Source organism: Syngnathus acus, chromosome 13, assembly GCF_901709675.1.
Source record: "Syngnathus acus chromosome 13, fSynAcu1.2, whole genome shotgun sequence".
Classification (NCBI taxonomy): Eukaryota; Metazoa; Chordata; class Actinopteri; order Syngnathiformes; family Syngnathidae; genus Syngnathus; species Syngnathus acus.
This window is the reverse complement of record NC_051098.1, coordinates 14,537,040-14,550,116: the sequence shown is the minus strand read 5'-3', so window position 1 is coordinate 14,550,116 and position 13,077 is coordinate 14,537,040. Positions and strand designations below refer to the sequence as shown.

General features: G+C 44.3%; 1 protein-coding gene across 5 annotated transcripts in view; it reads right to left on the bottom strand.

Moving 5' to 3' along the window:
• The window catches only part of cadm1b (cell adhesion molecule 1b), a 106,267-nt gene that overhangs the window by 32,093 nt on the left and 61,097 nt on the right, over positions 1–13,077 (bottom strand). For 4 of the 5 annotated variants that reach the window (XM_037267321.1, XM_037267324.1, XM_037267323.1 and 1 more), the window contains one exon: positions 1,219–1,239. The exons of the other annotated variant lie outside the window; for it this stretch is intronic. In XM_037267321.1, coding sequence (XP_037123216.1) covers positions 1,219–1,239 — 21 coding nt within the window. The remainder of the gene's footprint in view (positions 1–1,218; positions 1,240–13,077) is intronic. 5 annotated transcript variants of the gene reach the window in all.

The window sequence follows — 13,077 nt, the reverse complement described above, 5'->3', positions numbered from 1 at the left end:
TAGGGTTTAATTACAACTTCTGGAACCTTTGCATGAGGAGCTTTCAAAAGGTGTCTGACTAATTTGGCCAACTTGATTCTCTGTGTGTAGGATCCTTGTTTAATGATTGGCTAGCACAAAAGTGGGTGAAAAAAAGCTACTCGTCAAGCAAAAAAAAAAGAGATCACACATGAAAAGAAAAGTTCTGAAAGTCTGTAAAAAGCGTCAATTATAAGTTTAAGGGGAAGGAGAACACTTGAAATGATTAGCACCTGTAAAATGTCATGAACTACAACGACATCCCAATCAAGAGAAGAAAAGTCACTTTTATCTTTATCATAATAACCAGTGGGAGTCAGCAGCTAAAGCTACTCACAAGGACGGAAGTTTTCCAAGTCTCGAGTGTTTTGTAGCACAACCGCCACGTTTGTTTGCTTTTACCAATTCGACAATCGATATCTTTAACTGGAGAAATCTTTCTTTTCAACTTTAAAAACTTATGTCAAAGATTTTCTATTACAAACAGATGCTCTTGCATTGCTGAAACGATCCAGAGGTCTTACTCTGACTATTTTTATCTTTATGATTTTGACAGTTTGTACTAGGAAATTGACAATAAATTTAATAATTAATCTTATTTATGAATTTTTAGTAATGTATTATTTAGCATACACAGATTGTGAAATATTATGAAATATTAATGTGTCTTCCCCAGAAAACATGACAGGCACTCTCCTACGTTACACACGTGGACAAAATTGTTGGTGTTAAAAGAAAAACGCATAGTGTTAACAATAAAAAAAAAAGAAAAAGAATAACTCGAACTGGAATAACTCATTGAACAAGCCTGTGATGAGAATAATGGTTGCCTCCACCTAGAAAAGCACCAATGGTGACTCGTGAGAATCAACTGCAAACCCATTAAACAGCTGAGTGCTTTTGTGACTTTATTGACTTTGTGAGAAGATGAAGAAAAAAAAAAATCAAGCCTGCCTCTCTATATATACTATATATGAATCTCAGAACAACAAATGAATGGGGCAACTAATTAACCTTATAAAGACAAAGAAATGTTGACTTGGGAGATTAAAAAAAATGATAGCAACTCCATCTGTGTGTACTTTCTCCTCATTCCTCAGTAAAAAAAAAAAAATTACAAAAAAGATCCGTTGATAATAAGCAGAAATGAGCAGTCACGTACAACCGAGGAGCGGCGAGCAAAAAAAGCAAAAGTAGTACCTGTGATGATTTCAGCAGCTCCTGATGCGGCAGGCCGGGAAGAAAAGAAGAGAAGAAAGACAGTTTAGGAGCAGAAAGCAAGCAAGAAAGCAGGAAGAAAGATTTATTGCATGGCGAATTATAGAAATCATTTACAATAAAAATGTCATGTTGTTTGTTTCGTAAATGCTAGTCACTAGTTGCTAGGAAGACTTCATCGGGCTCAATCAACGAAAAAATGCAGTATGCCAGTTTAGCTTTTGGCTTGTTGAACGACTAACTACTGAATTGGCTGATGGCGTATGAACACACACACACACACACACACACACACACACACACACACACACACACACACACACACACACACACACACACACACACACACACACACACACACACACACACACACACACACACACACACACACACACACACACACACACACACACACACACACACACACACACACACCTTCCATCATGTGCAATAGATGCAGCCGTGCAGCACAAACGTTGAGCAAACTGCTTGTCTCCTTGCTGTGATTGGCGGCGTAATAAGAGTGCAAGGTGTGACACGTGTCCTTGTTCCAATCTTTGCGCATTGCTGACATGTCAGCGAGGGGTGGGGAGGGGTCACAGAGTTGAGACTGACAACTAACGCATGATGGACAGGAAACAAAGTATGCTCTGACACGCTTGAGTGTCAGTCAAAACTTTACCCGAACAGTGGAACAGACGGAATGAAATTAGCCAGTTTGGAGGGGGCGTTGACCTCTAATGCAAATTAGCCACTGCTCAGTGTTAGCTAATGGTTGGAGCCTTGAGGCTAAACGTCAACAAACTGCAGATCCAAGACACATTGCCAAAAATGAACTACTAATTTTGAATCAATATAAATTCACGATGGGGAAATATCCCTCATAGCAAATTGTGCGCACACAAAAAAAGTCTCAAGGACAAGTCTGCGAGGAATTGATACACCGGCATGCTAAGCTCAGGTCCTTTCGGGTGAAGCGGCCCAAAGTGACAGCAAGGAAATAAAACGTTAGGCTCCAGTCACTTTGTGAGGTCAAATGCACGGACGCAGTCGAGTTTGATGAGACTTCAAGCCAAACAGACTTGTGATATAGTCTGGCGACACCTTCCCTCGCCATCAGAGCGATCCACTTCCTGTCAGCTGCCGCCATCCAGACTATTAATAGCGCGGCGAGGAGGCGGCGGCGGCGTTTCTCCCCCTGCGTTACCTGCAGCGCATTAGCCACAAGTTATGAGGCGCCGGCTGGCCTGTGATTAGATGTCATGGCTGTCGCTCTGCTTAGACCGGCGCTGATGGACAGATTTCGGGGCGGGAAAACGCCTCGGCGAGAGTGCGGCCGATGCGCCCGTCTGTCAATCACGCCGGATGAGAGCGGGCAGGCCAAGCGTCCTCCCAATGATGTCTGTCCTTGTCTCCTCACCTCTTTTTCATCCCAATCTACACACATTCTCTCGCCCGGGCATTTGTGGGGAGAAACAAAAGGCGGATGTGAAAGGGGCTTTATAATGAGGAGTGTCATCGGCAACGTTAGCGTTGCGGATTTTTGGCGCTATTTATTTCAGCAGCGCATCAAAGTAAGACCTTAAGATAAGTGTGTCGTAGTTTTCACATTTCTTTTCTGCTCCTTTTGTAGCACTTTAAATTGTAGAAAGATGGCGGTAAAGCCCTGGCAAATAGGAAAGTAGTAATTGTGATGCTAGACTTTGTGGAAGTAGTCTTAAATAGAGAATGGAAAGTATTAATGGCCAAAGCAAATCAACTTTCCATGACCTTGAATGAAAAACAACATCAAACAAAAACCCCTTTTGTCATTTTAGGAATGAAGTCCAAAAACATCTCAAGAGCCAAGACGGTTTAAGCCAATAGGCGGCTTAGAGAAAGAAAGTCACACAAAGGGGAAGACAAAAAACAAACTACGAAGATGAGCCACTTAAGAATATCACACTTGAATGTGAACAAAACAACACAAAATATTTTCGCCATAAAGCCTAGTGGCATTGACATTTTATCTATCGAGGTATTAAATACATCATTAGAACAAATGATGGCGACTAAGCTTTGGGAAATAAAACCATGTGTCATCATCATAAACCATATTTACCTATCACTTTTAGCCAATCTAAAACATAAAATCAACAACAATGACAAATAAAAGGGAAAGAAGAAAGAAATGTTTTCCTAGATGTTGACTGTCACCGCTAAACTTGAAATCAACCAGTTTCAAACTTTGCTAACGGCTACATTTTTAACTATATTTGTGCTGACAATGTTTTGCATCCGATAGATAGCGCAGCCCCCCCACCGCCGCCACCCGCCATCATGGCTCTCTGTTTGAAACACTAATGAGTCGACACGTCTTCTCAGCAACCGCATTTCAATGTTATGTTCTCCCTCGCAGGTAAAACATCGCCTCCATTCTGCTTATGATGCTGCGGCTCCGGTGTGCACGTGCCATACTGTGCGCTGCCCATTGTATTCTCGTTTCATTCGAGGGATCAGACTTTTTTTTTTTTTCCCTTCTGCGGACTCTCAACTATAATCAAAGACATTCCACTTCCAAAAGTAAAACACAAAAAACATTACATGCACACACACGCCTTCTACATTCTAACTCTAATAAATCAAATATTATCTGAAGATGTTGTCGATTTATTATTATTATTGTTACTGTTTTTTTTTCCCAATGCTATGAACCACAGGTTCCAGTTCATGGTCCATCTCCATGACAACCCAACGGAGCCGAAATGATAATCAATCCTGTCGGTCCTCGGGGATGCCACACTTTGATTATCAGAGAGTGCAAATAATGCAGAAAACGGCAAATGTGCCTGGGCTTCATTTCCTCTTCAATTTTATATTCCCCCGATCACTCGGTTATGTACACCTGCGCAATCGCAGGAGAGCGGAATAAAAGAAAATGCCTTTACAAAGGTAATAATGCTGCGTTTTGATTGACACCGTCAGAGGGGGATTCATTTCGCGATGACTATTTAGTGTAGAAATGCAGTGACTCATACCGAGAGCTGTTTCTAATATCTTTTTAGGGTTTTTTTTTTGAAGGGGGGGGGGGGCAGGACTGTGATTGGCTGTCAACCCGTCCAAGGTGCACCCCGCCTCTCTCGATTGCAGAAATGTTAAATTTGGATCTAAACTGGGTTCCAAGTTTAACTATGATGATACTTAAAATAAAATAAGATAAATAATAAAATATAATAAAAAAATTATATTAGTAATACTACTACTACTAATAATAATAATAACAAACAGCCCAAAAAGCATGGATTTACAACAAACCGATAAAACAGAGCTGTTGCTTATATTTAAAAAAAACAAAAAAAATCTAAATCGTAGATATAGAAAGTGAACAGCGCATGGCTGATGACGTTCATGTGCGCTGTATTTTTAAACACTCTCTCCTGCCAGCTTCTTTTCCATTTTGCCAGAATTCTGCCATGGCACGAAACACTCATGTAATCACCAAGCATAACATATAGTTGAGTGAATGTAAACGCACGTTCCCGCCCAATCAAGTGGATTTACAGGAGCTGTAAACATCCAGTAGATGACCTTCTGTAACGTCTCACAGCATCGAGTGGGAGGCTGAATGGCATCATTTAAAAAAAAAAATCTTTATGCCTGCATTTAGGCCTCCCACAATGTTTGGTACAACAGCATGACAATGAGATCCAATAAAAAGAATTCTACCGAGAAACAAAATGGCGGATTTGTTGGAATCGAACAAGAAGTTAGTCCAAAATTGAGAAAATGAAGTTTGTTTCAGAGAGATTCACCTTAAGATGAACATAGGCGCGACCTCAAAAAGACATCGAGGGCCAAAGTGAAAAAACAAACAAATTGATCTTAGCCTAATGAAAGAAAAGCTCTCTTGCAGACAGGTTGTCTGAAATAAACATTGATAGCAAGCCGACAGTGAATTATGGCAACACACTATTAAGAGTGCTGATTGTGACAAATGCAGTGACTTCACCGCTCCATAAATCACAAAGCGAGCGAGCTAGTGAGCGGGCGAATTCCCTGCGAGGTGCAATGATTTCTTCCCGCCGCCGGCTGCAGCCATGCCGCTCTCTTGTGTTAACAAGAACGGCTGACTGAGCGCCGTCTTAAAAGTCGTCGCCGCCTCCGAGTGACTCATCACATTTCATTGACGTTGTCTATTTCGGGGCCACGCTTCCATCATTTGCAAATTCTCCTCGCAAAGGCTTCTTTTCTGCCACGGTCTGTTCTTTTTTTATTTTTCAAATAATTCGCGACTGGAATGTTTGGGACTGCGGGAAGGGAAGAGAAGTCAGGTTAAAGTAAAGTAGCGAGTGACTACGGCGCAGACTTCCTCCGAGAATAAGTACAACAGTAAAGCACTTAACATTTCCAAAAGATTCTCCAACCATAATTCAACAATTTTCACACCTGCTACCTTTACAGAGTGTAATTTGGGAAGTAAATTTGGGTTGCTCCCCATGTTAGCCAATTAGGGTTATTTTTTACAGTGTACGTGAGAAAATGATATAAAATAAAACCAAATAATAAATCAAATGAAATAAATTAATAAATAAATAATTAAATACTAAATAAATAAAATGAAATAAAATATGTGTGACCGTAATTTAGCAGCGTGCAAGAGATTTAGGAACCCGAGTCTGAGCGGCTTTCGGTAGTGCCTGTGCACAGAAAGCGTTTTAGTATGTGAGCCTCTAAAAAGCCTTAAAAGGAATATTCCTGTTGCTGTTGTGAGGATGCATTGATAGCCTTGTCGTCTTTCCCGTGGGGAGAACTCGGACAGGCTACAAGCTTGTCTGCCAGCATATCTGCTTACTAAGTGCACAATGGCCTCAGTGTATACACAGAGATAGGTATAAAAAAAAAAAAAAGAAAGAGAGCGAGATAGAGAGAGAAAGAAAAGAGAGGGCGGTAATTAGAACATTAGGAGAAGCGTCTGACAGTGCCTGTCATCGCTAGAGTGCAAAGGAGGCCGGTCAGAGGGGCTAAGTGGAGGAGGAGGGGTCCAAAAGCCGGGTTCAAGAGACAGCTGCTGCACGGCCACTCGCTGTCTGGGAGCACTCGGAGAATATTAAACCAGAGGGGCCGCGGCCAAGACTCGTTTATGAGACGCAACAAAGCTCCCCGCGCCCGCTTCACGAGCAGGTAGCGGCTAATTTATGCCACACTTGCGTTTTACAAATTGTCCTCATTTTCAGCCACCAAAGAGCCTCTATTATTACACTAGCAGCAGCACTGGGCCGTTTAACAACCAAAATGTAAGACATGGAAAGATTCGGGCAATACAGTATATCTAAACTGTTCTCCAAAAGTATTGGAACAAGTCTTTCGCTGTCAAACTCAGAGTCGTGTTAAACAGAACACTTCAAATGTTCCCTGTAAGAAATCAAATGGACAAATCTCTGGATTGAAATGATCCCAAATGAGTCATACCCTAGATTAGCGCAAAAACAATTTATTTGTTTCCCGTCAACATTATCGACAAGACGCACACGGTTAATTATAAGGATGGGTTAATATTGCGGTGACACCGAATCGCCTTCTCCTCCTTCCAACACCTGTGCCCATTCTGTGCCCCGCCTCCGCTCCTCCGCTCATAATCACCTCTATCAGCCCAAAACGCATCCGGGGACGCTAACCACGTCCATTTGTTTGCGCTCGTAATGTCTTTTTGTGCGCCTCAATCAGGCACCTGTGTGACACGCACCTGCTGCCTCGCCGCCGCCAAAGACGAGAAGCGAGACGGAGGGGAGGCCTTTTGTTTCCTCACCCGGTTTATAATCAGCGCGTTGTTTCCAATCTACCCACACCATTTTTCAATTTCCCATTTCCTTTTTTCTCAGTCAAATCGCTGCTATCAATCAGGTGTGCGGCGGAGAGCCCGCCGAGCGAATCGCCGCGGTGGCGGGGTGTTGACTTCCTTGATGGAACCATCTCCAGCCCCGAGCCTCATTTGGAAGAGTGTGTGAATGTTAGTACGTGTGTGTCGATGAGAACCCGTCGGAGACATCATTTACCCCTCGCACACATACTAATGAAACACGTATAACGTTCAATTATTTCAAAATTTTCTTCACTCGTATGTGTGAGAGCGTTGTAGCAAAATGTCTCGCCATTGAAACACACACACGCGCACACACACACACACACACACACACACACACACACACACACCCCCATGTCATCACTCCAGCCCATGGCTTCTATTATGCGTTGCCCTTTTGCCTCCACTGTACTTACTGATATCACAACAGGGCGACCTATAAACGCCTGGAAAACAATCTCACGGTGACGCCGGCTGCGTCATCCCACGGTCCGGCACAGCCGCCCGATGTCTGGCGATCGATGCGAATCAAACCGTTAAGCGCGATTCGTACCAATCCGGCGTGACACAAAGAGCCGGCGAGGCACAGAGCCGTGTTTGATATCGGGCCCCCGAGGCACGGACAATTAGAGAAGAGTCTCCTAGTGGGATTTAAAAAAAAAATGAGGCGACAAATAGAAACGGGCAAAAATGTCTGAATGTATTGATTGGAGATCTGTTTGGAATCGGAGATGTGCATCATACTGCTATTTACAGTGAATCCCTGATTATCGTTGCTGTGGCACCGTATCATTTTATCCATTCGCTATAAACACGTCACAACACATTTAAAGTAATCAAAACACACGTGTCAAAGTATTTCTGTTTACACAGTTCTCCAAATAAGACTTACATTTTCCAATGCTTACAAAGTAAAAGAAAATAAATACATTTAAAAAAAAAAAACCGAATGATCCAGCCAGATTTTTATGAGGGCCTATCTCCGGGACAAAATGGCGCCTACAGTGAATTCACACGGTCACAATAATCTACCACTTCCCCGCTTTCATTTATTCACAGCTTGACATTTCCTCCTTTCCGTAGAGTGTACTCTTACGGTGTGCCAATGGCCACATCATTTAGACTGGACCTGCATGAATATTTAACATTAGCACTTGTCTCCTGGAGCCGGCGGAAAATGAATTATTTTTAAGCGGGCGGCTATGCAGAGGCGCCGTGAAAAACAGCCTTCTCTCAGGTGATAAATCGGTTGCCCAGTTTATGTTGTATTAGGCAAGCAAAACAAACGGCTATCAATCACTCGCCCGACTCTCCCAGCTTCTCATTCCCTTGCTCTGTCAGGAATTCTGTTGACTTGGAGGGGAATCAGCTGCCTGTCTGGAAAAGGGTCCGTTTTTGGATGATAAATGAGGAGAGTAGACCCCCGCAGGAAAAAAACACAAATAATTGACACCCAAATTCGCCCATAAACTATTATCCTATTATGGGAAGTTTAGATAAACAAAGTCTATGAAATGACATGCGGCGTGCCTCAAGGATACGCTTTAGGTCCTTTATTGTTTATCTTATATGTGCTCTCTTCATGTACTCATTTTCACCAAATTAAATTTCCACATTGTACATCTCTGCATCTGGACTTTTATCCTCCGCTTTTAGTCGCAATTTCTCCGTATAGTGACACACAAATGAAATTTGATTGATTGATAAACCCATCAAAAGAAATCCACATTAGTCCAACTATGTGTGAAGGCACTCTTACTGGGCTCCCTGTTCAAACGTGTAAATATGATTGAATCAGATCCACATACTTGGCCTAGCAACTTTCAATCGGCTTATTTGATTACCCAACTCACTGTGCTTAACATCGTTTGATTACTCGTTAATTCAAAGCAATCATACATAGCCTTCGGTTGGCCAACTGGCAATTGAACCATCGTGTATTCATTCAGAGACACAACACACACTTGCACCTGTAATGGCAGCATGACAAATTGGAGTGTAAAGATCCTCAGATTACTTGACAGTTTCATTAAAAGCCATCACAGTGACCCAGAAGTTTTAATCTATCAGGGAGAGCAAGCCTGTTTTTTTTTTTTCACACCAGCACTTCATTCCTGGAAAGGGGGAGAAAAAACAACAACATCCCACCTGAAATGAGATGTGGCCCCTCTCAAACACAATTGGGATCGCTTCGATTGACTGAACAGGCTGAAGAGATCAGGTGGGGGAGTACGAGGACACCGTGGGGCTGTTGGCCATTGTGGACACAAGATGGAGGCTGAGATACGCGGGCGAGGCTACGCACCTGGGTTGCTGAGATAGTCCGGCTTAGGAGAATCGAGCTAAACCGACGCACAACCCTGACTTGGGTGGCCGCGCTTGTCTTTTCCCCCCAGCGTGGGGTTGATATTTTATGGATGTGCCACGCAGCTCAGATGACAGTTTTGCAAAGACTCAGGAGTCGGGGACGCACGCGGCGAGAGTTCAGCATCTTATTAGACGGGAGGGAAGTGCGCTAGTGGCAGGTGAAAGAAACCGAGAGGCGCGTTAGCTAGCGGCCTGTCAAACGTGACGGGTACGCACGTGTGTTTTGGGGCCGGGGAGCCATCAGCAGCCCATTAAAAGAAGCGACGGCGAAGATGCCGCTCTCCGAGGCCGACATGAAACACGGGGGAAAGGTCTCTTTGATCACTTCCTACCTGTCAGTCCGCCCTCTGCGGGGACCGCCGGTTACACAACTTGGGCAAGGGGCGGGAGAGGGAAGACGAGCGGCGGCGCCGCCATGACTGGTGTCGGCAATCAGCCCCCTCAGGAGGTATATAACCATGGCGACCGGTAGTGTGGGCAAAGCGCATGTTTAATATGCTATATTTGGATTCCAATTAGCCTCGGCGACGGAGAGGCTTGTTGTGGTCTTCAGACATATCCTTAGCGGTGAATGAGGTAGCCTTAAGTTTTCCTGCGGGATTCGCAATGTGTATCCCGGGTGATTAAATGTTGAGCACATGTTGAAATAGCAGGTGGCGTCGAGATGTCAATTTGGTGATATTAGGACTGACTGAGATCGCAAATAGCAGACGCTCACTTCGCCGAGTATTGGAAATCTCGACAACGAAAAGACGAGTTGTTGGGATAGTTTTTGTTTGTGGCCTTTCGAAAATGTTAAGACCAGCGGAAAAGATCTGCTCATTTGGAACTCATTTGTATAAGTTGGACTGCTGTGACTTCTCTCTTCTGCGAGACCCCGTTTGCCATTGCGGCGCCACCTCCGTAAACTCCACTCGATATTTTCAGGATGTCAGTGACATGAGCACAAATCGCATCTGCTTATTTTATGCGGTGAATTCATTATAAGTTATAACTAACTTAAAAAAAAACAATGCTGGCCAAGCAGCAGACAGCTGAATATTGAATGTCCTAACTCAAGATATGCAAGTTAACTTTATTACTTTTTCGGCCCTTGAAGGCCACCGTACTACTTCGATCCAAGATCGTTATTTGCAAGAGATTACCGTGGGCGAGCAAAGACGTACAGGAAAGAAGCAGGGAATTTGGAGAAATGTCAACAAAATGTTCTATACATTTTATCCAGTGTGTGTGTGTTGAAATGTGATTTAGAGAAATGTCAACAAAATGTTCTTAACATTTTATGCTGTGTGTGAGTATCTTCAAATACTTTTACGATGCATTTGGAAAAAGTAACTGTAGATGTTACCTCTGACTTTGTGTTAACCACCACCGCTCCGCCATTTTCTAAACCAGAAGACTAAACTTTTGTACCTTTATCCGTGCCATCAATTGCTTCGTTGCACATCACTGTGTTTTTTTTTTTTCTTCCAGCATTTCCTGTTTACTCTGATTTATGATAAGCTTTCATCGGCCAAAGTAACCTCTGTAATCTTCATGCGTGGGTTCAAGCGAGGGAGCGACATAACGCAATAACAAGTATACAAAATATTTATACACAGCCGGGGTTTCATTTCACTTTGTTGTGAGCGCCACGCGCACGCACACACGACTCGTGTCGCTCCCCGTGGGCTGCGGCAATTTGCGCCGTTCAAAAGTGTAATGGCTTTTCTACATCTTCGCCAAACACCCATGACACCTCTGTAACTACTTTTGGAGCGCCAACGTTAGCATGCATCGCACTGTCAATTTAAAGTCAACCCGGTTGTGTTTATTCCAACAGGAGTCCATTTGTTTATTTGTGAGAGGAGGATGAGAGCGCTGAGGATGGAGGCGACGCGTCGGACGAGACGCCATGCGGGTTTTTTTTTTTCTGTGTGTGTTGTACGTGCCAAGTCTTCTGACAGGGAAAGGAGGGAGGGGAGGGGGGGGGGGGGCTCGCCACATCAGAGCGTCAGATCTGGCTCCGCCACATCAAAGTCCCTTCGCCAATCAAGCGGACCACCCCGCGGTCCAAATGACGAGTCGGGCCTATACCTTCGCTCGGCGAACGGATCAAAACAAACAACTGTTCTCCCGGCAGAAGATAACAAGGCTGTACGTGTGTGTGGACGTCTGCGCGACTTGAACATAATGCACTTCGCCATGACAACATGAATAATGCAGTTTGTCCACAGTGATGGAAGATCCTCCGCTTAAAGCTCACCATTGATCAATATTTTATAATAACAAAAGACGTGACAAATGACTGCGTGTAATGCGAGCCGCTCCCACTGAACACACATTGAATTATCTTTGAGTTATTCCTCCATCACGGGCTTTTAAAGCCGAGCGTGGTTTGCATTTTCGCATTCTTTGTCAATGTTGGGATTAACCATGTTAAATAATGAACGGTTAAACTTTTAAACAGTCCGGGCATTCCTTTCAATAGCTCATCCAATCAAACGGCTAGTTTTGCTAACGGCACTTTGTACAATCGAGATGAAAACCACTCCAAGCCCAAAACGCCACATCTCCAATCAAAAATGGCGTCACACCTGATGATGTGTCACAACCCTGAGGTACATCTCTGTGTTTACTTCCTGTCAAATCTGTATGCAAACTTCACGTTTCCCTCCACAGCGCAGCGGTAGATAGACCCCGTACGGTTACCGGGAGAAACGGCGAAGCCTGACACGGGCTTTGCTTGACACCCAACGTGGCGTGTCATGGAGTCTGTCTGTTTGAGAAAGATCAGGGCTGTGTCGGAGCTGCTCGGGATCAGCATCAGAGAAGGTTTTCATCCCTCGGCTTACTGGAGTGCAGCTCTACACGGCCCCTCGCCGCTCTTCGTGCCGACTCCCCGGCCCCGCAGAACTGCTTCTCACAGTTGATTTGTCAACAAGATGAAAGGCAGCACACTTCATTGGCAAGTCCATTTTGGGACTCGGCTGCTTTTTTGCTGCAGTATTAGGGAATTATTAAAAAAGCTTCTAGCGTCGAGGGGCCTAATAAAACACAATGACGGGAGGATATTTGATTTCCTGTGTCATTTCAGGTCCACCGACTCCAGCCAAAATACTCGGCGATTCAAAAAGCAATCTGCTTAAACTTCCCCGCTCTGCTTTGTATTCCGGGGTGGTGCAGGAAGCGGGGATGACTTTTTATTTTAAATGAAATTACAGTGTCAATTCCATCAATCCAAAGCACCTCACACACAACCTGGCGACAATGTGGGCTTTGCATAATGAAGTAAAATACGGGCTAAACGGATTCAAATCAGAGGAGCCGCGGGACCGCGCGGGGGTGGGGGGTGGGGTGCCTGGGCCGGCAATTAAGCGGGCGCCCGCCGCATACCGATCAGCTTCCGACACATACTGTAAAGCTCATTTGGGTTCCAGAACACACAAGCGTTCCGTCAAACGGGGCGACACGCCCTCTCAGTCAGGACTCGGCCTTTAACGCCGCCCGTTCGTTAACCCTAATCGACCGACTCGCACCGAGTTGCGCGGTAATACATGCGCACCGCCTGACAAAAAACATTTTCATATTTTTTCCCGCTCTTTGATGGATACTCAAATGCTTTCATCTCAAAAGAAATAGCTGCTCACCCGCGG